This window comes from Galeopterus variegatus, unplaced genomic scaffold, assembly GCF_000696425.1.
Source record: "Galeopterus variegatus unplaced genomic scaffold, G_variegatus-3.0.2 Scaffold799, whole genome shotgun sequence".
Lineage (NCBI taxonomy): Eukaryota > Metazoa > Chordata > Mammalia > Dermoptera > Cynocephalidae > Galeopterus > Galeopterus variegatus.
In genome coordinates this window covers 387,364-413,693 of record NW_007726910.1, presented here as the reverse complement: position 1 = coordinate 413,693, position 26,330 = coordinate 387,364, and the positions used below count along the sequence as shown (strand labels likewise).

Genomic DNA, 26,330 nt, shown 5'->3' with positions numbered 1-26,330 from the left:
CCTGTAAGGGGAAACTCTTTATATATTGACTTTGTTCTTTGTTTTACAGCCTGTCATAGCATATTTCCTGGGTATCCTCTGTCTGGCTATCAAAACCCATTCAAAATATATAACATAGGAAGAGATGAAGTGAAAATAGAATATTTTTCCGAGATGGCTTCTTTTTGCTATTCAGAAGTCTCAGCTATTTAAGGAGGCCAGTGTAATGATGACAGAAAACAGGTTCACCAGGTTACTGATGCAAAAATGGTTCCCCTGAAGAGGGATCAAGGCTGTCCTAGAGAAGTGGCCTCTGTGATTGCTCTGCCTGTCCCTGAGGCCTCTGGTATTTATTCATCCCAGGAAAAAAAAGTCTGCATGCTCTTCTGAGTCTCACAGTAAGATACATCCTACTGGAGCTGTAAGGGCAGGCTGGGGAGGCACACCAGGACTGCCTCTGAAAAATAAATGTCTTAAAGATTGATGGCTTGATGATCTCTTTGGAGATTATATCAAAAATTATTGATTATGTTACAAGCCGTGGAAAATAGGCTCTAAGGTTGGGAACTAAGTGCTTTCTTTAAAATAATCCAGAAGCAGTAGAATAAATCAATGTGCAACCCCTCTAAAACACTGTAGCTATCATACTGGCATCACGAATAGCTTGGCTTCAATGTGGAAAAAGCAATACTATTTTTTAAAAAAATTGTCTGAACAATTGTCTCGGCATGCTAAAAAAAGAAGCCAAAATTTTATTCTAGTATTTATTTTGCAAAATTTTACAGAATTCCTAACTTCTAGCACTCATTTATTTCCTAAATCAATGGAAAAACTATAAAGCTTTTTAAGGAATTTGTGCCAAACAGGGCTTTTATTTTTTCTTACTTTCTTTTGCAAAAATAAAGATACAAAAGCTTTTTGAAATATTTTGGTTTCAACAACTGATNCTCAATGGAAACTAATTTCATTGCAGCACCTTTCAGTTTAGTAATAGCTCTGAACCTGGGATACCTAACACATGTTTTTAGTGGAATCTCTTAATCTTTATGGGCCTGAGTTTCCTCATCTGTAAATTCAGGAGATTGGACCAGATGATCTTTGAGGCTTCTTTGAACTTGTGTAATTTTTTGATTCCATTTCCTGAAGAAAGATGTACTTATTTTGGGGGATTGAGAAACTGAGCATATTAAAGGCTTCTGAGCCTCTGGTTGCATCTATATATTAATGTCCTGTCAGCATCTGGGATTGTTTGCCCTTTATGTAACAGGTGCTGTACCACGTGGGGGAATACCATGAGGCGCAGATCTGTCTCTGCCCATCAGGTTCCTTCAGCAGGGGTCAGGGCAGGGATGGGGGGACAGGCTAAGAAGAGTTCAGTTGAACTGAATTTACCACTGGGGAGGTTTTCTTCTCTTAACCATGGAGTCCAAACTTCTTGGGCAAAACATCAGCAAAACTGCTCTCACACACAGTCTCCTTTGCTTAAAATAATGAGTGGGACATGAGGTAGAAAGTGAATTTGTAATGTTTGGGGTCTGAAGGAAAATTTTTAGCTAAGACTCCAGCAGAATAACTTCACTTCCTGCTTCTGTACAGTGCCTTGCTCAAGACCCTAGTCTGTGTGACTGCCTGGATACAGGCAGGGCCAATAAGAAAGCCTGCATGCCTGCCTAAGAAAAGTATAAAACTGCAACCCTGCCCGCACTCAGGGTCCCAGGATTTAGAACTTGAGTTCATGTGGGTCCCGCTAACGTAATAAACTTCCTGATTCTCCAACTCTCTGAGTCTCTGAAGATTCCTTGTTGAGTTTGTTCCATAACAGTATTTCCCTGGAGCAGGCTGAGGGTAACCCCAGTTTTTTTACTAGAAAGAGTATAGCATGGCCTTTGTATTTCCTTATAAGAGCCTTGTCTTACTCCATCATGGTTATATTTTGTTCCATAACAGTATTTCCCTGGAGCAGGCTGAGGGTAACCCCAGTTTTTTTACTAGAAAGAGTATAGCATGGCCTTTGTATTTCCTTATAAGAGCCTTGTCTCACTCCATCATGGTCACAGTGAACTTAAAAATACCTCCACTGCTTTGAAGCCTTTTCAGATGATGATGAAATAAAAGAGTCTATTGAGGCATATGAGATATTGTGAAAGCTTCTGCTAGTTTACATCTGCGATCCCTAAAGAGGAGTTTATCACTCTCATATTTCAGCCGAGTGTGTTCTGCAAAACAGGTTCCTCCAATCGCACTGGTCTTATGGCATTCTTTACTTTCCTAGGTAGGACGTTTGAGCATAATGCATCCAAAACACTCAAAATGTGTCATTTTCCTAAAAAAAAATTTCCTCTGAAATGAACCTGCAGCTCCATGATGTCTTTCCAGGCACCTCCTGAGCAGGGTCGCGAGACCACCTCTGACTTGGTCTCTGCCCTGATTCCCTAAGCCAGTGCCCACGTGTTCCTATTTCCAATATTTAACACATGAGGCATTTCCTAAGGACACTTAGAGGAATTACATGTGAAATTAACATATCTCATGGAAAGTTATCCTCTCTTCCTGGTTTTCATTTTTGCTGCATCTTTTGCCTATGAAATCCCTATTAAATATGAACTTTTCTGCAGAGGAATTACATGTGAAATTAACATATCTCATGGAAAGTTATCCTCTCTTTCTGGTTTTCATTTTTGCTGCATCTTTTGCCTATGAAATCCCTATTAAATATGAACTTTTCTGTCTGCTTCTCAGTTTTCTAGGGACATCAGCAGATGATGGCAACAAGTCATATTCACCAAAAACTTGGTTCCCCATTTGGAACCAAGTACATGCCTACCCAGGGTTTCACTTTATGAGAGTCTCCTGTAAGGCAAAGCTGGAAAAAAATGGGAAAGGCTTGTGAGGTGTGGAAAGAGTCTGAGTTCTAATCCAGACTCTGCTAGTAGGCAAGTGAGGTTTGATGTTCTCACCTACAGAAAGGCTATAATGATGTGTGCCTTGTGGTTTTATAAACCACAGAAATAATTTGTAATATTTTAAGATGTTAAACTTTTGTAGGGGATTATTTATAGCTTGCACCAATAATTGAAACTAAATTCAGGAAAGAGATAACCAAAAAGAGATCCTGGATGAGCTTTATGCTTTCCTATCAGTCACACATGTTGACCAGTTCAACAGAATCAAATTATGTCATATGTGCTCCTAGAAGCTGTAATTATTTTATTCTTTCTTACAAATAATTTAGAGAGAATTATGGTGTGCTGGGGAAAAGTAAGCATTTTAGAGTAAGATCAGAGTCTGAGATCCTGCTTTGCTGTTTATCAGATGGGGGACATTGCTTGGGGCAATGTCCCAATCAAATAGGTTAATTTCTTTGACCCTTGGTTTTCTAATACATAATTTGGTAAAACAGTACCTTTTGCTTAGGATTGCTGTGAAGATTAAATATAACAAAGTGGAAAAATGACTAACAAGTGCCTAAAACTTTGCGTGCTTGCAAAAGGATTAATTTCCTGTCCCCTGTCATCTTCATATTCCCAGTAGAAGAGAAAGAGATGGAGAATGTCAGGGGCCTGCAGAGTGTGGCTTGGTGGAGGAACTCATATTTGGGCACTGAAAAATCTGAGCCATCAGGGTGAAATAGACTTAACTGTTCCTTGTTAAACAGTCCCCTTCCCCTCTCTATTTTTATTCATTCATTTATTTATTTTTTAATAGACTCATTGTAATTGTACATATTTATAGAGGACAATCTCATGTTTCGATACGTGTATATGTTGTATAATGATCAAATCAGGGTAGTTAGCATATCCATCACTTTGTGCACTTAAAATTTGTTCATGGTGACAACATTCAAAAGCCTCTCTTCTAGCTATTTTGTAAGACTTGAAAGATTTTACTGGTTAACATAAGAAATTTAAAAATCTTTTAATCTACATAGTCATAAAACTGGGGAAACTGTGGAAATTTAATAGTGAAAATAATTATAAATCGTTGAACTTTTCTTGTAATAAACCACTCTTCCCTTCCTTCTCCTGAGTGGTACAGTCCACAGGAGGATACTGCTTAGGTCAAGCAACTCCTCGAGGATTTCCCTCTCTGCTTTGTTATATGATGCTTTGTTCATTCTCACGGCATTAAATTAGGCATAAATCTTGATCAGTTTTTTAGTAAGCACACTTAAAGATGGTAATACCTTGAAGCATTTCTTCAAAAGATTATAATTATAAAAGTAATTATATAACCATTGATGAGCAATGTTCTTCAAGGAAAAGATAGAAAATGAAAATATGCCCCCACATCCCACAACATAGTTAATCCTTTTTAAATTTAAAAATGAAGTTGTACATATAGATGTTTACATGATGATAGAATCATACCACATATAGTGTAATGATCTTTTTTTTTCACTTAGCATTACATCTTATTGCATCTGAAAATACATTTTTTTATCATTATTTTTAATGGCTACATAGTATTTTATTTTATGAACACACCACAAATTATTTGATTTTCTGTTGATAGGCATTTAGTATCAATTCATTTTTATTATTATTATTATTTTTTACTTTAAACTGTTCTGTAGAACACGTGCCTGAAGTAATTCTAAATAACTTTACAACATGGGTTGGTCATTTGGTTGGACGGATGTTTGCATCTCTCTCCTCATATCCTCAGTTTATCAGAAGGCAGGTCACCACATTCCACAATCAGTGGGATTATATCTTCTTCAGATTTCACAGATACATATTCAAGAGTGTAAAGAAAGTAGGAATTCAGGAACTTGGACCACGTTTTACCTTAAAATTAAGAACTCTTCAGAAAGGAACCTTTGATTCTAAATATGGAGAGTATGAATGGATCCATAAAACCTGGGAAATGGACACAACCAGACGAAAATTCCATTTATGAAGTACTGAGGGAATAGTATTGGATTTTGCTGAACAGGCCTATCTTGAACTTGGTACATTATTTTGTGAGAGAACACCCTTTTCGAAATGGCATTTACTGATTTCATAAATCTTCTTTCATGTCTGGAGAAATTTCCAAGTGCCATGAATTGTATGTTTATGTAGCAAATATAAATAAAAGTCATTTTGGTGAGGTTTTTTTTTTAAAAAAGAAAAAACTGTGCTGTCATGAACACTTGTCTAAATACTTCCATGAAATAATTACCTAGAAGGCAATTCTAAGTCAAAAGTAAATGCACTATGGCCTCCAGTAGATATTTCTAAATTGTCCTTCATAATGTAAGGAATCTTATTCTAAGAACAATCCCAACAGCAGTGTAAAAGTGTCACTTTAAAGCACAAGATAAGGTTAAATCCTAGTGATATGAATTCCCTATTGTCTAGTAGTGGTGAGGTTTCTAATTTTTCTGTGTATTGATGTTTTAGTAAAAAAATTTAAAATAAAGTTTTTAAAGAGCACTGATTCATAACAGTTATTTCCCATCCCTTCTCCTACTCTCTTCTAGGTTAATTTATCTTTTTCTCTCTCTTTTTTTCCCCTCCAGGATGGAAGTATGATGTGATGGATATAATTATGGGATACTGTGCGGGCACCCGGCCTCCTTCTTCTTGCCTCATCCTCCTGCTTCTCAAGCTATTGGCCACTGTCTCCCAGGGGCTGCCCGGGACGGGACCCCTGGGCTTCCACTTCACACATTCCATTTACAATGCCACAGTGTATGAGAACTCAGCAGCAAGGACCTACGTCAACAGCCAGAGTAGAATGGGCATCACCTTAATAGATCTGTCCTGGGATATCAAATACAGAATAGTATCCGGAGACGAGGAAGGCTTTTTCAAAGCAGAGGAAGTCATCATTGCAGATTTCTGTTTTCTCAGAATAAGAACTAAAGGTGGCAATTCTGCCATACTGAATAGGGAAATTCAGGACAATTATTTATTGATAGTAAAAGGTTCTGTCAGAGGAGAGGATTTGGAAGCATGGACCAAAGTGAATATACAGGTGTTAGATATGAATGATCTGAGACCTCTGTTCTCACCAACAACGTACTCTGTTACAATAGCAGAAAGCACACCTCTGAGGACTAGTGTCGCCCAGGTGACAGCAACAGATGCAGATATTGGTTCCAATGGAGAATTCTACTACTACTTTAAAAACAAAGTTGATCTTTTCTCAGTTCACCCTACGAGTGGTGTCATCTCTTTAAGTGGACGACTAAATTATGATGAAAAGAATAGGTACGATCTGGAAATTTTGGCTGTGGACCGGGGGATGAAACTGTATGGAAACAATGGAGTGAGCAGCACTGCAAAGCTTTATGTTCACATTGAACGTGTAAATGAACACGCCCCAACGATCCATGTAGTCACTCATGTTCCGTTCTCATTGGACAAAGAGCCAATGTACGCAGTGGTGACAGTCGATGACCTAGATGAGGGGGCTAATGGAGAGATTGAATCTGTTTCCATTGTGGCTGGGGATCCTTTAGATCAGTTCTTCCTGGCTAAGGAAGGAAAGTGGATGAATGAGTACAAAATTAAGGAGAAGAAGCAGGTTGACTGGGAGAGCTTTTCCTATGGCTACAATCTCACTCTTCAAGCAAAAGATAAGGGGTCACCTCAAAAGTTTTCAGCATTAAAAATAGTCCACATTGCCAATCCCAAAAGAGACACTGTCCCAATTAGGTTTGAAAAAGAAGCATACGACGTGAGCATAAGTGAGTTTTCCCCTCCTGGTGTCATGGTTGCTATAGTAAAATTAAGTCCTGAACCGCTGGATGTGGAATACAAATTATCTCCTGGTGAGGATACAGAGTACTTCAAAATTAATCCTCGGTCAGGTCTGATTGTCACAGCACAGCCACTAAATACTGTTAAGAAAGAGTTTTATAAACTGGAGGTGACAGACAAGGAAGGAGATTTAAAAGCACAAGTTACCATTGGCATAGAAGATGCAAATGACCACACCCCAGAATTTCAGCAGCCACTGTACGATGCTTATGTGAATGAAAGTGTTCTGGTGGGAACGAGCGTTCTGACAGTTTCAGCTTCTGATAAGGATAAAGGCGAAAATGGGTACATCACCTATAGTATTGCCAGCCTGAATTTGTTACCATTTGCCATTAACCAGTTTACAGGTATTATTAGCACAACTGAAGAATTGGATTTTGAATCCTCCCCAGAAACTTACAGATTCATTGTTAGAGCCTCTGACTGGGGTTCACCATACCGCCACGAAAGTGAGGTAAATGTGACTATTCGAATAGGAAATGTCAATGACAATAGCCCTCTCTTTGAAAAAGTGGCTTGCCAGGGAGTAATTTCGTATGACTTTCCAGTTGGTGGTCACATCACAGCTGTCTCAGCAATTGATATTGATGAGCTTGAACTTGTAAAGTACAAAATCATTTCTGGAAATGAACTTGGCTTCTTTTATTTAAACCCAGACTCCGGGGTTTTACAGCTTAAAAAATCACTGATGAATTCTGGCATTAAAAATGGTAATTTTGCCCTCAGGATTACAGCAACTGATGGAGAGAATTTTGCAGACCCCATGTCTATTAACATTTCAGTCCTGCATGGGAAGGTGTCTTCAAAGAGTTTTAGTTGCAGAGAAACTCGTGTGGCTCAAAAGCTGGCAGAGAAACTACTCATTAAGGCAAAAGCAAATGGAAAACTGAATCTGGAAGATGGATTTCTTGACTTTTATTCAATTAACAGGCAAGGTCCACATTTTGACAAGTCTTTTCCTTCTGATGTGGCTGTGAAGGAGGATCTGCCAGTTGGTGCTAACATCCTGAAGATTAAAGCCTACGATGCCGACTCTGGCTTCAATGGAAAGGTGCTATTTACAATATCTGATGGAAATACAGACAGTTGTTTTAATATTGATATGGAGACGGGGCAACTTAAAGTCCTTATGCCCATGGATCGAGAACACACAGACCTCTATCTCCTTAATATCACCATCTATGACTTAGGTAATCCACAGAAATCTTCATGGAGATTGCTGACTGTCAATGTGGAGGATGCTAATGACAATAGCCCAGTTTTTCTTCAAGATAGTTACTCGGTTAACATTCTTGAAAGCTCAAGTATTGGTACTGAGATTATTCAAGTGGAAGCCAGAGACAAAGACTTGGGTTCTAATGGGGAAGTGACTTACTCGGTCTTGACTGACACGCAGCAGTTTGCCATCAATAGCTCAACTGGAATCATTTATGTAGCTGACCAATTGGACCGGGAATCCAAAGCAAACTACTCCTTGAAAATAGAAGCCAGGGACAAGGCAGAAAGTGGTCAGCAGCTGTTTTCTGTTGTTACTCTTAAGGTTTTTTTGGATGATGTCAATGACTGCTCCCCAACTTTCATTCCCAGTAGCTACAGTGTGAAGGTTCTTGAAGATCTCCCTGTTGGCACTGTCATTGCTTGGCTGGAGACCCATGATCCAGATCTTGGATTGGGGGGTCAAGTGCGCTATTCTTTGGTCAATGACTATAATGGGAGATTCGAAATAGATAAAGCAAGTGGTGCCATCCGCTTGAGCAAGGAGCTTGACTATGAAAAACAGCAGTTCTATAACCTCACAGTTCGGGCCAAAGACAAAGGGCGGCCTGTCTCTCTGTCATCTCTTTCCTTTGTTGAGGTGGAAGTGGTAGATGTCAATGAAAACCTTCACACCCCCTATTTCCCAGACTTTGCTGTCATTGGATCTGTGAAAGAAAACTCCCGCATTGGAACAAGTGTGCTGCAGGTGACTGCCCAAGATGAAGACTCCGGGAGGGATGGAGAGATCCAGTACTCCATCAGGGATGGCAGTGGCCTTGGGAGGTTCAATATAGACGACGAGAGTGGTAAGTTTGATATTTTGTGCCGGAAGAGTTGTTTCACCTCTTTCAAATCATCAGCATTAGAAAAGTAAATGGACATTAGGGCACTAAAATCGAATGACAAATGAGGTTATGTTTGGTGTAGAGATGACGCAAATAAAAGCGTTTTTATAGAATGTGTTGGTTTGTAAGAAGATCTGTTTGTACAGTAATAGCCATGGTTTCCAGTGGGAGGCTCTGTTTTGTTTTGTTTTTTCTTGCTCAGCACTACTGCTACCAGCTTATCTTTTGATAAGCCTAAGTAATTGTCACTTCTGATGATTGTACTCCTGACCCTCACTAAATGAAGGGCCCTGCTAAAGTAAATTACATTTGAATTGGCTTTAAATTAGAAGTGTGAAATGAATTTTCAAATGGATCTTATATAAGGATCTTTCCCTTTGCAGCACGGCTTTGCTGAAGTGATATTACTTAGTTGCTTAGTCTTTCATGTTTCATGGCTGCATCTGGCCCTTGAATGAAGGACATTTGCATTGTGTATGTGCCTTAATATGTGGAGGTGTACTTCTATGCCTCCATGTGATTTTATTTATAAAAAGTTGATTTTAAAATTTTATTTATAAGAATTGACTTTTTATAGACTATTTTTAAATACGGGGCAAAAATTGTCCCAGCACTTTCGTTTTTATTCTCTATCATGGATAGATTTTTAAAAAATACTTGTTATTGTCATTATTTGTCTTTAAATGTACATGTGCCTGGACACATGCATGTGTGCATGTGATTTATTAGCACTGTACATTTTTCTAGTCTTTTGGTGATAGACATCTCAAGAAAGGGACTGTGTCTTCTCTATTCTTGTGTAAATGGTAATATTAGCATGTTCCAGTTTCCAGGACACATTTACATATATTAAATTATTTCCTACAGTGCTCACAGGGTGCTGTCCTCCCTGTCTTAGCCAGCTTAGGTAGCTATAACAAAATACCATAGACTACGTGGCTTAAACAACAGACATTTATTTCACAGTTCTGGAGGCTGGAAGTCCAAGATCAGGGTGCCACCATGGTCAAGGTGAGGGCTTTCTTCCAGGCTTGCAGGCTGTCGACTTCTTACTGTCCTCACATGGCAGAGAGAGAGAGAGGGCTTTGGTATCTTCTTATAGTGACACTAATCCGGTCATGGAAACTCGACCCTGACGACCTTGTCTAAACCTAATTACCTCCCAAAGACCCCACCTCCAAACACCCCACATTTGGGGTTAGGGCTTCAAAATATAATTTTTGGAGGCACAAAAACATTCAGTTCATAATAGTCTCAGTGATAATGATGATGATTAGAACAGGTAGTAGGAAGATGTCATTGTAGAGATACTAACTGTACATCCATAATACCAGAAAAAGGATTTGAGAAACTATTAAATATTGGATGGGGGGAGAAGAAAAACAACTATATGTATCATCTCAAATTTAAACTGTAATTTTTGCATACATAGGATCTAATTATGGCAGGTGTACATTGTAAAATTGTTCTCTATAGCCATAATGAAGAAAAAGGTAAATGTCAGGAAAATTCACTCCTGATTTAAGACATACTGTATTCTATTATGTATCTCTTATAATTTGGTTGGAATCTATTTCCACCTTGTAGAACAAACTGAGAAAGGAGCAGAATTAACCTTTTCTGCGTGCCTATTTTGTGCCAATGCTTTACTTCTCCTAATAATGACTTCATTGAGTACTTACAAATGTGTAACATATTGTATAAAGGGTTTTATAATAGGGTCTTATTTAATTTATCCAGTAGCCACACGAGGTAGGACTAATAATTATCAACTCAGGAAATGAGCTTCAGAGAAGGTCTATAACTTGGAGCCTGGTTTCAAACTTAGCTCTGAGTAACTGCAGTATACTGTGTTATCTTCCACCTAAAGAAAAGTATGGGTTTCCTTGCATGTTCCCCAGTACACTCAAATTTTGGGTTGATCTAAAATCTGTAAGGCAGTGAAGTGTCAAAGACCTTATAGCCCGGGGCTCATTGATTGATGGCACTGGCCATTGATCAACCTTTCTATTTTCCTTATAGTCCTATTGTTTGTGTGGCTTTCTAGGGATCCAGCTTAGGTTTGCTATTCAGGTAGCTGTGGGTACGTAGGTCAATAGGAAGACATTGAGCTGAATCATTAACCACCACCATGTAGATGACCATATCAAGGCATATTGAGTTATTTTTATCAGGAACGATTTGGTGAGGTAGCCTAGATTTTTCCCATATGTACTGTGTTATTTTGTTTTTACTTTGGGTGTTATTTTAGAAAATGTATGTACAGTTTCATCTGATGATAAAGCTGCTTTTGTAATTCTTGACTCCAAGAATTTGATATCTTTTGCCTCTGTTGAAAAGAAAATTCACTGCTCTGAATTTGTTCTATTATATTCTGGATTGTATAAAATAAGTTTTATCACCAATGATAATAATGCCTCTTACATGTTGACATTGCTTTGTGACTTAAAAAACTCTTTCCTATAAACATAAATTCCTTTGGGTAAAAGAATAGCTAAGTGAGTTGTGTAAGGTCACACACCCACTGAAGAGTATAAGCTGGGTGCGGAACCTACAGCTTCTCAGCCCTAACTCAGTGTTCTTTCCTTTACTTTCATTACATATGTTTCTGATTTGTTTCCCTAGAGAGTTTTTTAATTTTTAAAACTATGGTAACAATTTCCTTTCCCCCATATTGTTTAGTTCTGTTCCCTTCTCTTAGAAAATAAAATTGGGATTTTCCCTATATTATAGGAAAAAGGCTTGGACTTGCTGATAAGATTTCTATGCAGATTAGTTTCCATATAATGATATTCTTAATGATTGTACTTCATCCCCTCTCACTGCATGTCGATTTTGGCATCCAAGTCCTAGAAGCTGATGAAGAATGATTGGTTGGACTTGTGCCAGGGGGATGCTAGGGTTGAGAAGTTTGGCAATTTCATGTCCAATAAGAGAAGTCAACACGATGGTGCTATTGAGTTCACACTACTCTTGAATGATCCATCAGCTCTTTGCTTCCAAATGCTAAAACTGTGGTTAGAGCTTCTAGCAAAATGAATGGCTTGTTAGCCCTGCAGCTGTTCCTGAGTCTCAGGTCCAGATTCCATTGTCTTTATTTGACTTGTGGACACAGAATGGCCCAAACTTGTTCAGATTTTTGTCTTTTAAAACCTTTGCATCAGCTGCCAATGGCTTGCATTGGTTAGTGGTTCTCAAACTTACATTACACATGAATTATCTAAAGAGTAGGTTAACAATTTAGATTCGCAGGCCAAATTCCCAAAGATTCTGTTTCAGTAGGTCTGGGGTGGGAGCCCAGGGCTCTCCATCTAAGCACTCCAAGCATTCCTTCTGCATGTGATTTGGAAACACTACTTTTAATTTACTTGGTCTCCTAAGAGAGCGGCTACCAGACTATACCCCTTCTGTGAAGTCTTTTTCCTTATTCTTTCAAAACGCAGAGGCTTGAGCTCATGTCTTAGATAATTTGTTTTCTAGTCACATTTTGCAATCCAAATAAATCTTTTAGTATTCATTAGTGACGATATTTTTCTGAATGCCTTCCCGATGGATCAAAAATCTATTTATGTGCTTCAGTAATTGCAGTACTTCCGTTTTGTGAAAGTGCATATGCTGGGATTAGTTGATGCACTTAGTAGTTTTATGTTCTTAACTTTTTTGGAGCTCAGTGAAAAAAACCATACCTTTGAAATTCTTTACCATGCACAGGTATTTAATAAATGTTCACAGTAAGTGAATTAACTGCCCCCTCACCCCTGCTACAGTGGATTTGATCACAATTTACATAACTAGTCTGGAAGATGCGATTTAATCATATTTTCCTTCATAAAGAATTCATTCTTATTTTTTGACACAACAGGGATTCATGTTCTTGACTACTCAGAGGTTTTAGAAGGTTTTAGAAAGAATACATTGTATATTTTAGACTTTGAGTTTTTAATTAGATTCTTTCTTAAGCTACAAACTTGAGCAATGATTTAACCATCTATTTACTTGAGATTGATTAAAGATATATTTAATTGAGATGAACAAGTTCCAATTCAGCACTTTAATCATGGATAATTGGGAAGATATTTTGCCATCCATTATTATTAACAGTATTATTTCTTTCATTTATCAAGTACCTACTATGTGCCAGGTACTATGCAAGGTACTTCTTAGGAACTATTTCCAAATATGACAGTAGTCCAAAGAGGTACAGTTTACTAAGGCTTGCCCAATCAGAGTCACACATCTGGTAGTTGTCAGAGCTGAGATTTGAACTCCGGTGCAATGGACTCCAAATTTCATGTCATTTCCCCTGTTTTCTACTCCAGCATGCCCTTATAACTTTGTTACACACATACATTAGTCAGGTTTTTCTATATTATTGCTGAATAACAAACAATCACAAAATTTCATGTGAAACTTTTTGTGGATTTTCCAATGGCTTATGGAAACAAACATTTTTTTTCTCTTGCCCAGGAGTCTGGGAGAACAGCAGAAACAGCACTTTTGCAGACTGCATTGACTTGCAATCTGGTCCATGTGTCTTTCCATTCCAGGTCCCAGGCTGAAGGAGTACCCACTTTCTGGGATGTGATGTTCTCAAAGTGGAGGGCAGGAGTGCAAGAGGGCTGATGGAAACTTGTAGTGCCTCTTAAAGTCTCTGCTCAAAACTGGCCCATATTCCATTGGCCAAAGCAGGTCATAGGACCAGTTTCAACACTGATGTGGGAAAGAAAAGAATACCCCTTGTCATGGTCTGACTATTGTCCCCCCACCCCCCAAATTCAGGTTAAAACCTAATTCCCAATGTGATACTATTGAGAAGTGAGGCCTTTGGGAAGTGATTAAGTCATGAGGGCTCCATCCTCATGAATGTAATTAGTGTCCTTCTAAAAGAGGCAGGAGGAGTAAGTTACCATGCCCTTCTGCCATCTGTGAGGAATGAACCCACATCAGATACTGTGCGCACCTTGATATTGGACTTCCCAGCCTCCAAGAACTGTGTGCAATAAATTTCTGTTGTTTATAAATTACCCAGTATAAGGTATTTTGTCATAACAACCCAAACAGACTAAGACAGTTCTCTAAACAGGCTGGGGCAGGGAGAGGAATGAATAGCACAGCCTGACATAGCATAAGACAGCTCTTTCTATTGTCTTCATAATCTAACATTAATTGAACACTACTTATGTGAAAGGCACTGGGCCGGGCACTAGTGACACAAAGAGGTACAAGCATAAGACACGGGCTTTCTATAATGGGAAGTTTTCCAGTCTGTCTGAGAGGTCGGGACACTGCTTAAGTTAGTGGTGGTGGTGGTGGCAGCAGTGGTTAGCATTTCTGAGCACCATTTGTTTATGTGCCAAGTTCTGTGCCAAATGCTTTATGCAGATAGTCTCATTCAGTCATTCCAGGAAGTAGGGACAATTATTTCCCTATTTGTACACATCTGGAGTTATAAGAGGAAAGATTCACATGCACAGTGCACATGCACTGACATTTACCTTTCTTTGTATTGAGGCTCTACCAAGCATTTCTCCAACTTATCTGAGTGTAGAATGCTCTCTTTATTCTTTGTGTTTTGATAAAGTCAACAGAAGCTTAGGAGACCTAATGGATACTTGGATTTAAATAACACCCAAAAGAGGTGTCTCAGCCATATTAATTACTGTAAAACTACTAAATTATGTGAAAAGATTATTCCGACTATAAATAAATATAACTTTATAATGGCATGTAATGTTGCACCCGCTCTCTCCCACTTGTCTTTCCAGATCCACTCTCTGCTCTGTGTCTAAAAAGTTTGACCTCCCTGGCCGGTAGGCTCTTTTGCTCTCTGACATCTGTTAGTTCTGCCTGTGGAAACTTAGAGAAGAAAAAGGAGAGTTGGGTCAAGGTATCCATCCCTTTGACTCTTCCACACTGGTTATTATTGTGGCTGGCTGCATCCTTCGACCGAGAGCTGGTAGCTCTTCTCTGCTGTTACCAGCTCCGAAGTACTGCATCTTTTTGTTTTCTTTTTCTTTTTTTTAACTTTCCCTAAACTCTCTCTGCCCACACCTTTGTAAATAGTCTATTTACAGTTTGAGTGTGCCATCTGTTTTGTGTCACGACCCTGACTGATGCAATATTTTACTTGTGTAATTATTTCTAAAACAGATTTTAAGCTTAAATATATTTTTAAGACTGATGTTTTTCAGCAAGTCCTATTAACTCCAGTTTCTGTAATGATGCTCTGATGTGTTGGCACATTTCATTGGAGCCCTGGAGAAACAGTAGAGTGAGAATAATTATCCAATGCTTTCATTTTACGAAGGAGGGAAGTGAAACTAGGGGACTTTATCTTCCCATCTAAGTTATACTCTCCACATCTTTTCTACCATGAAAGAACAACTTTTACTTTGCTAAAGATCCTGTCCCAGTAGACACAGGGAAAAAAGGGGTGTGGTTGGATGGCAGTGAACCAGGATCTTTCACACTCTCAAACATTGTGATGCTGTACTTTGATCTTCTACAGGAAGAAGGATTCATTTCAGCTGATGGCCAAGGGAAGAATAAAAATAAACAACTGAGTAGCTTTTATTTAGTTAGTTCAATTGAAGAACTATTTACTAGCTGCCAGTGCTGAGTCTAGTAAGCTTTATCTGCAGTCTCAAATCATCAGAGAGTCAAGAGTGGGTAAATGAAAACCAAGAAAGGGAAAAGCTGTATTGTTAGAAAAAATGAGTAGTTTTTTGTTGGTAAGAAACCCTTAGCCCTAGCTTAGGTACTTAAAGGGGTGGTTAATTCCCTTAGTAGCATATCTGTTGCATAGCACCATATTATATAAGCTTCCTTTTTTTTTATATTCAGAGGCACCAGAAATCGTATTTTGTCTTATGGATGGTTGTTAATCTTTTCAGCTTCTTTTTCTCAAATTTGCCTGGTAACTCCTCTTTGACAAGTTGAGGAGTAAGACAGATGTTATGTGGTGGCCTGGGTGTAATTCATGACAAATCAGGACTAAATGGTATTCCCTGTCCTCATTCTTTTTTTGAAATGATATTTTACCCCCACCCCCCTAAATCAAAAGAAGCTCCTTTGAATTTAGGCCCAGGCTTGCCCTTAAATTTTCCCCTTGGGACCAGAGCAAGCAAAGGAGAAGAATGAAGTTATGATCAAGTGATAGCACTAAATCAAAAGAAGCTCCTTTGAATTTAGGCCCAGGCTTGCCCTTACATTTTCCCCTTGGGACCAGAGCAAGCAAAGGAGAAGAATGAAGTTATGATCAAGTGATAGCAGAAACTTTTCTTGGCTCTAGACTTTCTGACCATAATAATTCCAGGGAAAAATTATGTTTCCCAGAGGAGCCCTGAACACTCTACAACATTCTGATGAACTTAGAAGTTGCTATGTAAGCCAGGTGGGAGCAAGGATTAGAAGCTTCTGGAAAATAATGAGCGGCGTGTTTTTATTACTCTTTTCAGCAGGTGCCTTCTTCTTGACCTTTTCTTAACTGTTGGCTGAAGGCAATTTAGATTTTAATAGAAGACTGTTGGTTCAAATCTGCAATTATGTCTGCATTGTGTATCAAGCTTGAGCTGCTATTGTCCCTGTGTAACTAGTAAATGATAAAAATAATGACAACCATAAAGAGGTAATCCAAATAGGGTGGCAAGCCAACAACCTGGAAACTTGTGTGGTCTTTTCTCTGCTTACATTTTTATATTTCATAATAGACATTTTCAATGGCTTTCTGGCCCTTCGGATCAGGGTCCTTATTTCCCCAGTGTCAAGTGATGCTATATTTTTAGTTCTTCAATTAACAAAGAGTGAAATTTCAGAAGCCTAGTAAGCAGAGGTTACAAAAATTACCAAATGATTGCTTCATGAATTAGTGAATCTCCAGAAGGTAGTGGGATAAATTTATCACCCGTCATGACTGGATAGTTCGCCTCTCATTTCAGTGTTCTAAAAATGTTTTTGTGCAGGTGTTTTGTATGCACATTGAAGGATACTTTTATTTATCATTACAGTTGGAGGAATTATAGAGTTTGATAAATATTTATGTGATGCTACTACATTCACAATGTTTCATTGAAAAGAAAATGAAATGAAAATGAAAATGGGCAGTAGTCTGTATTTTTAGCTTGCCAGTTTTTATGAAAGCATGTCTTATCGACAGACAGAATCTACGAAGAGTTGTGTGTAGGATTCAGTTCAATTTATATTAAATTCTGGGCACTGGTATATGAATTATTGAATATAACAGGGCTCTCCAAATTTTCCCATTGGATGTTGTAGGATTTAGTGGCTCCTCTGCGCCACCTTTGTGATTAAATTCAGATTTTCATTTGCATAGTGTAGTTAATATTCTAGTTGCTTTTAAAAAGCAATATGCTGGTGGGAATAATATTTTGTAAAATAACATTGAATATGAAATGTCTTGAATTAAAAGTGAATAAAAGATGAGGGAATTGAGATAAAAATGTAAGGTATCCACATAAGCACACGAATATTATGGCAACACATAAAGACTTGGTGGTTTACTCCCAAGACCTATAAAATAGAGTTTAAGCAAACTATTTTCATAGTTTTTTTCTCTACTTGCTTCCTCGGAAGTCTGCCTCTGCTCCTTCCTTCCTTCCCTTCTGACTTTTTTCTCACGCTCTGCCTCTTCCTTTTCTCATTCAACATTTATTCTCTGTTGGTATAGGACTTTGCACTGAAAAGGATGTGTAGATGATTAAGTCAAGGACTGGTAGTAGAGAACAGAAAAGCATGTAATTGCGAACCGTGAAATACATAAGTGAGTGACACAGCATAAATGAGTGTCTTCCGCTGGCCATTCATCATGTTTATGGTGGCCTTAGCATCACCCTTTGGCATGTGAGACAATTTTTACAAATTCCAGTTGGAGACAAGACAGTATGAGAGATAACTAGAACATTAAAGTGAGTTGATGATGATTTATAAGCAAGGCTTAATTGTCAAGGAATGCCTAAATGAATCCAGGTTTTGTGGGGCTTGAAGCTCATACAATTTGGGGTACTTGCTTTGAGAAAAAGAATAAAAAGTTATGACAACAAATTGTTGTATTTGTTTAAGAGAAGGAAACAAATCACAGTAACTTAAACGTTTAAAAGTCAGCAAATACCACAGATATCACAACACTCTGAAAAATAATGTTTTTATTGATTAAATGCCTGACACACCTCTCTAATGGTTTTTTTCCCTACATTTTTTGGTTGCATTTTTGGTTTGATTGCCACTCCATAGGATAATGATTTTGTAATTGTTGCTATAGAAAGTATAGAAAAGTTTATTTAGGGGCCGGCCTGGTGGCGCACTGCTATAGTGCGCCGCTTGGGAAGTGCGGCGGCGCTCCCGCCGAGGGTTCGGATCCCACATACAGACCGGTTCCCGCTCACTGGCTGAGCGAGGCGCGGGAGCAGCATCGAGGGTTGCAATCCCGTTGCCGGTCCCGGTCCGGTACGGGGGCGACACTGAGGGTTGCGATCCGTTGCCGGACACGGAAAAAGACAAAAAAAAAAAAAAAGAAAGAAAAGTTTATTTAGTTTTCCTCCAGTGCAGTTTGTTGAAATTTGTTTTGTATTACCGAGAATTTAGGAATGTTTCTTCAGAGTCACAATTTGTTATTGGTAAGTAATGCTATGTAAATTTTCAACATTGGTGTCAAATTTGGAAAAACCTCTATCAAGTTTCTTTCTCATATGAGCTATTACAGATATGTATGCTTTAATAATACTGCTACAGGTCTGTGCTGTATAAACAAAAAAAAGTTATAGTAATTTCTATTTATGTGAATCTAATCAACAAAAGAAAACAAATCATGGTGCATTTATAATCTGTGTGCTGTGTTATGCAGGAGAGAGCTTCCATTTTTTTTTTCCTTTTTGTCTTTTTTACTGACCAGTAACGGGATCGCAACCCTCGGTGTCACGCCTGTACCGGGGACTGGCAACAGGATCGTAACCCTTGGTGTTGCGCCTGCACCGCGCTCAGCCAGTGAGCGGGAACCAGTCTCCACATGGGATCCGAACCCTCGGCGGGAGCGCCGCCACACTCCCAAGCGGCACACTCTCCAGTGCGCCACCGGGCCGGCCCAAGAGCTTCCATTTTGACTCTGTAGGCAAAAAACAAATCTCCCAACTACAAGTTTACATGTTCAATTGTTTTGTAATTTTCCAGAGACCAGCTTCTGGGTTTGTACATTCTGAGCTTAGTTTCTCCTTCACCACTGCCATAATTCTAGTACCAGTCACCACAGCACATAGTCATATGGTGATACAGGTTCTGGTCCTTTACTTCCATGCTACAATGCTGGGTGTATCAGTGCAGTGTATAGTAGGAGTGTTTTGGGAAGCCATTCCTATACTGGAATACCTAACAACAATTTTTCTCTACATGGAATTGATGGTGAATCCTATAAATAATCCCACTGTAAATGCAAACTAAATATATACTCAACTCAATTCTTCCTTAGGCAGAGTCCCCAAAATTCGGGCAGCCCCTCTACCTTATATGATGTAGAGTGTAACTGAAGGAAAGCTGGAGGGTAAAGAGAAAGAAGTTTTGAATTGTTGTGTTTAAAATATATTGTTTTTGCAAAATGTATAAAAATAAATGAGTATTGCTAGGGTCCTCCTTGGGTCTCGGAAGCTTCGGCTTTGATAGCTTCATGTTAAGTCTGCATCTGCCCAGCAATATTAGTAAGTGAACATTTTTCTGAAAGAAGTAATTCCTCAGGGTCATTGGACAGAGTGACTGAGCTGGACCAGGCCACAGAGTCTAGTCCTGATTTGAAGATTTGTCCCAATGACACCTGGATCAGATTTAAGGTTGTTGCCAGTTTTGTGTGTTAATGAGCCAAAATATGAACAGTGCAGAGGACATAAGATCAAGGTTGCATGTGAGTGGCTCTCTCTCCCTGGTGTCTCTGAGTATTTTGAGGTGCCCTGGAAATTTGGCAGCCAAAGCACCCCTTGAAGAGTAGGAAATCTACGAGTTCAAGAAGTGTAGGGCATTGGGCCCACTGCCTTTACAGAGCATTTGGCTGGTGAATGAATTGCATTGTTTCTTGGGCCCACTCTCTTTTATAGCACCTCTTTAGTGTTATAGTATAGTAACAATACACCACCATCCAGGAAAGCAAATGAAAAGGGCCTTTGAGAGCTGTGTTAATGACTGTCTCAGAGTTTTTTCACTAGACTCATTATCTGTATCCTAAAAGCGTAACTTTGGGGTTTCTCCTAAATCATAAGGAGTTTCATTTAGCCATAATTTGCACATTTTTGTTATAATTTATTATAAATAATAATCTAACATATTATTATAATTTACATATCAGTAGTGCATCTTACAATCCATAATTTCCATCCCTGTGGGCTGCTGGTTTGGGTAGGATGTTTCTGATTACATTGACCAGAACCTAGATAAAGCACCAGGATTATTAAAACTAAACATTGTTTTGAGGTCACCTTTGATAAGGAATTCTGTATTTGGGATACCCAAGTATAAGACCCAAGATCATGCCTGAAGCTGTGGTGCAAAGTAAGATTAGTCTTCTCCATGTACCGTGGTCCCCAGCCCTCATACATAGCACACATCTCTCCCCAAACCTGGGTAGAGTTACGTATTTTTATCTTGAACCTTGAGAATCTAATAGAATATTTACTGAAATAATGGTTAGACTGAATGAGCCTTGAAACAAAAACATAGCAGTGATTCAATATTAACCACTTTATAAAATATTGCTCCACATGCTAAAATATCAGAGGTACTCCTTTTTCTATATAACTGGTAATTTATCCTAGACTGATATTCATCCTAGAAGGTAAACAATCAGAAATGGAGTGAGTGAAGGTTCTGTTCAGGGTCACTAAATTCTTCTGTTTCACAAGTAGGATAGTGCAGGCATTCAAGGGTGTTTATGCTAAGTCAAAGTTTTTTATTCCAAGGGCATATAGCAGGACTCAAAAATGTATAATATTTTAGGTAATTTAGAACTTCATAAGCAAAAATTGTTCTGGGGGACCTTCTAAACAGCCTTTAAGAAGAATACTTGCACTAATATACATGAACTCATTTGTGTTTACTTAGACCCTGTTTAGTTCCACTTTGCACACGATTCCACTGCATAGATCCTATATAATATCCTATTGCTATATAATAATCCTGATATATAATCCTATTGCTACAGGTAGGCATTTTAACAACATTGAGAAATAACCCTGCTAATTAGGCAGCAAGTGAAATAAATAGCTAACTCCCATTGTGTGTTTATTATCTGCCAGGTAATAAATAAGTATTGACTAATTGACTTTTCCCAAGGATTCTGTGAGGTAGATCCTCTTATTATTTACATCTTCTGGATAAGGAAACAGAAGCTTGATTTTAAATTTCTCGTCCAAGGCTTTACAGCTTGTGATGGAGCTGGGATTTGAATGAGGCAGGGCAGAAGCAGAGTCTGAGGCTTAATCAGGATACTTCAGACACTTTCTGGATAAACAGCCATAAGTATCTCCCTAAGGGCTTAAGCCCAAAGGGAGCTCATCACTTCACCACACAGTGTAATAGTTAATCATTGTAATGAAGAGCGGGAATCATTGCCCTGGCCTGCCTAGATTCCTAGAAAACAGAGCCTGAGGGAAAAATTACAGTACCTGCTAATGTTTTATTAAGGGTGTAATCCCAGAGGAGCAACAGTGAGGAAAAAGGGAAGTCAGACTGATGGCAGGGAGACCAAATATAAATTGGTGTATTATTGAATTGGTCATGGCTTTGCAACAACACCCAGCCTGTTTCTCAGTCACCTGCATATTTCCAGCGAGGACACAAGAGAACCGCTGTGTTGTGACCATTCGGCCTGGAGGGGAAGTCAGACTGATGGCAGGGAGACCAAATATAAATTGGTGTATTATTGAATTGGTCATGGCTTTGCAACAACACCCAGCCTGTTTCTCAGCCACCTGCATATTTCCAGCGAGGACACAAGAGAACCGCTGTGTTGTGACCATTCGGCCTGGAGGTGGCTCTTTCCCATTTCTGGCCTCTTGGTGGTCAGATCTGCCACACAGGGCACTAGCTCATGAAGCTTCGGGTTCTGTTCAGTGTGTCTGGGCAATTGGTGGGGAAGCCAGTAGTTCTGTGGGTGCAGACGGTCAGTGTTCACGTGTTACTGTCTCTCTTTTACCAGCAAGTGTTGTGGGGTGTTCTGTTCTGTTGCAGCAGCGGGCGTTCTTGTCAGCAAGCAGGGTGAACAGTTGAGGTTTAGGCGGCGATGGAGCTGGCTGAGCTGAGCAGTTCTTGGTGGAGCACAGACTGGGTCTGGGCAGAGAACTGCAATGCGCTTTGGAAAGATTTCTTATCAACAAAACAAGTAAGCAAGGCAAAACAAGACCCATAAATTTATAATGCCTACCTAAGCAGATACTCCACTATTTGGAAAACTCAGCTTCACAAAATGACACCTTTCTCAAGCTTTCTCGTTTGTCAGGATTTGGGGATTCCTATTTCTCTAGACCCTGGACTGCTTAGAGCTATAAGGGGAAATGCACCAGAAATTTGTATTCTTTGACTGATGTGGCCAAAAAAAATTTTTAATATCCCTCCTTTCTTGTGATCATCCAGAGTCAGAGTGCTGTTATGTCAAATGTAGGTGCATAAATTCATAGGCTGACAATGCGGACGGAGATAGAAAAGAAGCTAGAGGTTGAGGATTTTGAGAGTTCTGCCTGCTGAACTTATTCTCCCATCTTCATTTCTAGTCCCAATATAACAGTCATCTTTATATCCTCCTCCTCTTCAGCACCATCACCACCCTTGTCCAGCATTTACTGGGAGTTTGCTGTCTGCTAGATACTTTGCAGGATATTTCACACACTCGAGCTCTTTCATGTCTCACTTTAAACTTATGTGGTAGTGGTGTAGGACATGTTCAGTTTCCCTGGGTCAGTTTTCAGGGCACACTTCTGGGTTTCCAGCCACTCCCTGAAGTCTCAGGCCCCCTCCTCTAGGCCCTCCCCTAGGGGAGAGTTACTGTTGTTTATTGGACCGAGTTTCAGCACCAACACTGGAAATTGAGACCTCAGGGGGCTGACTTATGCAAATCAAGTGGCTGGGCATGCTCAGTAGAAAGGGGTTATATAACCCTGATGGTTGAATGACCTTCCACTAGAGATGCTAGAGAGCACAGAATATTCTTGAATATGTCTGGTGCATGTGAGGGGATTTAACCGAAGAACACGTTCCAGGAAGAGACCAACTGAGCATGTGCAAGACTAAATGTTACATAATAGAGAACCACCTCTTTAATTGAATAGTAATTAGATGGCAAAACTATAGAAGCCAAATCCCAGCAGAAAGTGGGGTGGTTGCTTGCTTTCCTGGAGGCAATCCGCACAGTGCCGGCAGAGGTGAGTATGCTTTACTTTGTATCAAACCTACTTTCGTCAAGCGGCTGCTCACTCTCTTGAGCCAGCCTGCACTCTGTACTGAGCTTTAAGTATGTATTTCTTGCTGTTGTGTTGAACTTGGTGTGGGCCCTGGTCAGTCTCTGGAGATATGCTGCACTCTCTCCGTGGAGCCTGTCTTTCTTATCTGTTACATTAAATGTGTTCTCACTTTCTACTGTGAGTGACTCTGCCCTTGAATTCTTTCCTGTGGTGAAGAACCTGGTAAGAGGATGGGGTGGGTTGAGGCCAACTATGGGGCCCCCCGACCCTTCCTCTGACATCAGTTGGTGCTCCTGTTGCCCCGGATTTAGGGGCGTGGGAACTGAGGTTTAGTGAAGTTAGATAACTTGTCCAAGTTCACAAAGCTAGCACATAATAGAGCCAAAGCTTCAACTCAGGCTCAGCTAACTCCACAGCCCTTGCTCTTGGGCAGACCACATACTTGCAAGGTTGCTGAGGAAGGACACACTAGCCAGGTAAAGGAAAAAAAAAAACATACTTGCAAGGTTGCTGAGGAAGGACACGCTAGCCAGGTAAAGGAAAAAAAAAAACATACTTGCAAGGTTGCTGAGGAAGGACACGCTAGCCAGGTAAAGGAAAAAAAATAGATTTTATTAGCAAGCGGCAAATGCACCTGCGGGGCTGAGCGGAAAAATGGCTTCAGCACCAAGAGGCAGTCGGGTGTCTTCTTTTATAGGGTTAAAATTTGCATCTGGCCTAGCCTAGGAAGACGGTTACAATGTTCCACTCTGGGTACAGCTTGCTCAAGGGGACAGAGACTTGGGAGAACAGAAACCTTGGGCCTGCCGTGGGAAGCAGTTACAATGTTACACCCTAGGTATAGCTTGCTCAGCCTGCTCCTGGGAACAGACACATAGGGAGATAGAAACTTAGGGGAAGGAAACAGAGAAACAAAACCGAAGGGTGGAGTCTTTCTAAAAGTCAAGTTTTCAGTTGCAGGGATCTAACAATACTGATTCTTGAGCCCCTACATTTGTGTCCTCTTGGAAAAATGCCACCTCCCATACACCCCGTGCATCTCATTTTCTCATGCACCTTTGTTGACAAGAGCTTAAAAGAAATATCTGCAATATTCATTCATTCATTATAATATGTATTATATATTATATCATGTAATATATCATATATAATGTTATAATGAACACATAATATAAATATAATTTTGTATCAAATATAATGTATTTATAATATAGAATATAATGTAAAATAACATATGATGTGTTATATATGAGAGTACCTCAAAAAGTTCATGGAAAGATTAATCTTTTAATTCTTTTTGCAAACTTTTTGAAGTACCCTTGTATGTTTATACTATATGATTTCATTGTCATGTCTGTTATCATATATTATTATGTACGTTTTATATTACATATATACTACTATGTGCCGGGCATTGTTCTAGGCACTGAGTTACAACAGTGATTAAACAGACAAAAATCTTAATCCTCATAACATTCTATATTAGAGTTCTCCAGAGAGACAGAACCAATAGGATAGGTAAATGGATAAATAGGTAGATAGATAAGAGGGGATTTATTAGGGGAATTGGCTCATGTGATTATGGAAGCTGAGAAGTCCCACAATAGGCCATTTGCAAGCTGGAGACCCTGGATGGCTGTGAAGTACAACTCCAAAAGCCTCAGAACCTGTAAAGCCAATGATGTAACTCTAGGTCCAAGGCCAAATGTCTGAGAACCAAGAGGGCACGGGTGCAAGTTGCAGAGTCCTAAGGCAGGAGGAGAAGGGTGGCTGAACTCCAGAAGAGGGAGAGCAAATTTGCCTTTCCTCTCTTTTTGTTCTATCCAGGCCCCCAGCAGTTTGGATGGTGCCCACCCACATTAGGTGACAGCAGATCTTCCTTACTTGGTCCATTGATTCAAATGCTGATTTCTTCTGAAAACACCCTAACAGACATACCCAGAAATAATGCTTTATCAGCTATTTGGGTATTCCTGAATCCAGTCAAATGAGCACCTAAAATTACTCATCACATCTTCTAATGGGGAAGTAGATAATAATTAAGATAAATATAATGTATAATATGTTAGATAGTTTTAAGTCTAACCTGAAAAATAATGAAAGTAAGGGAAAAAGTGCACAGATGGTGGTGGATTCCAAAGAAACCCTAAGAAGATCACCTCTGAATAAAGTCCTGAGGAATTCTAGATTTGTAAACTGGTTATTTTAACTAGCAGGAAGGCAAGAAAGATGGTGAGTGAGTTTGGTTGATTGTCACAGACTCTGGTAACTACTGTTTGTGATTTAAAAAACCTCTGTGAACTGTAGGAAGAATATAATTTAAAAGACACAATTGTAAATGCAGATTTGTTAAGCATGGAAGTATCTTGTTTAAAAGTATTTTCCAGTGTATCAAGTCTTGATGTAAATGGACGTCATCTCAAATTTCCCTTAAGTCCAGCATGTATGCACCATAAGAGGAAAAACTTTTTCACTACCCCCACCCCCAACTCTTGTTAATTGTATACATATGTTCTATCTTCCTTCTAGAGTTCCATTTTTCTGGATACTGTTTTGCAGCAATTGTGCTGTTATTATCATAAAGTGTATTTCTGTAAACATACTGGATTGAACAGCTGCTGTGTCAGGTGTGTTTTCTGAGTTGCTAGGTGTGGAGCCTGGTCTCTTGTTCAGAGGACTTCTAGTTGGGAGGTTAAGATACGCATGCAAGAAAAGTGGAAATATGTTAACCTGTTTAATAAACACACATATGCCCCTTACCTAAGTTACTAATTTTCAAGGAATTTGATTAAATGAATGTACTTCCCCCTAAAATTATAATCAATTGGATTTTTTAAAAATTGCTTAATGATTCTTTCGGGTTCATTGAGCCCAGGACCATGGGTTGACATTTGAGGAAGGTGAGACACAGATGAAGTGACTTTCCCATGGCCCCACAGCCGGCAATGGTGTAGCTGAGCCTTAAACTCAGGACTTGTAAGCATAGGTACTATTTTGCTCAAAATTGTCTCAATAATTTAGAAGGTGCTTTTGATGTCTTAGGTTGTCATCAT

General features: G+C 39.3%; 1 protein-coding gene across 1 annotated transcript in view; it reads left to right on the top strand.

Moving 5' to 3' along the window:
• Positions 1–246: 246 nt before the first annotated feature.
• LOC103590317 (protocadherin Fat 3-like) overlaps positions 247–26,330 on the top strand; it is a 186,147-nt gene continuing 160,063 nt past the window's right edge. Inside the window, exons 1-2 of the mRNA XM_008572524.1 lie at positions 247–325; positions 5,483–8,791. Of these exons, the coding sequence (XP_008570746.1) occupies positions 247–325; positions 5,483–8,791 (3,388 nt within the window). The remainder of the gene's footprint in view (positions 326–5,482; positions 8,792–26,330) is intronic.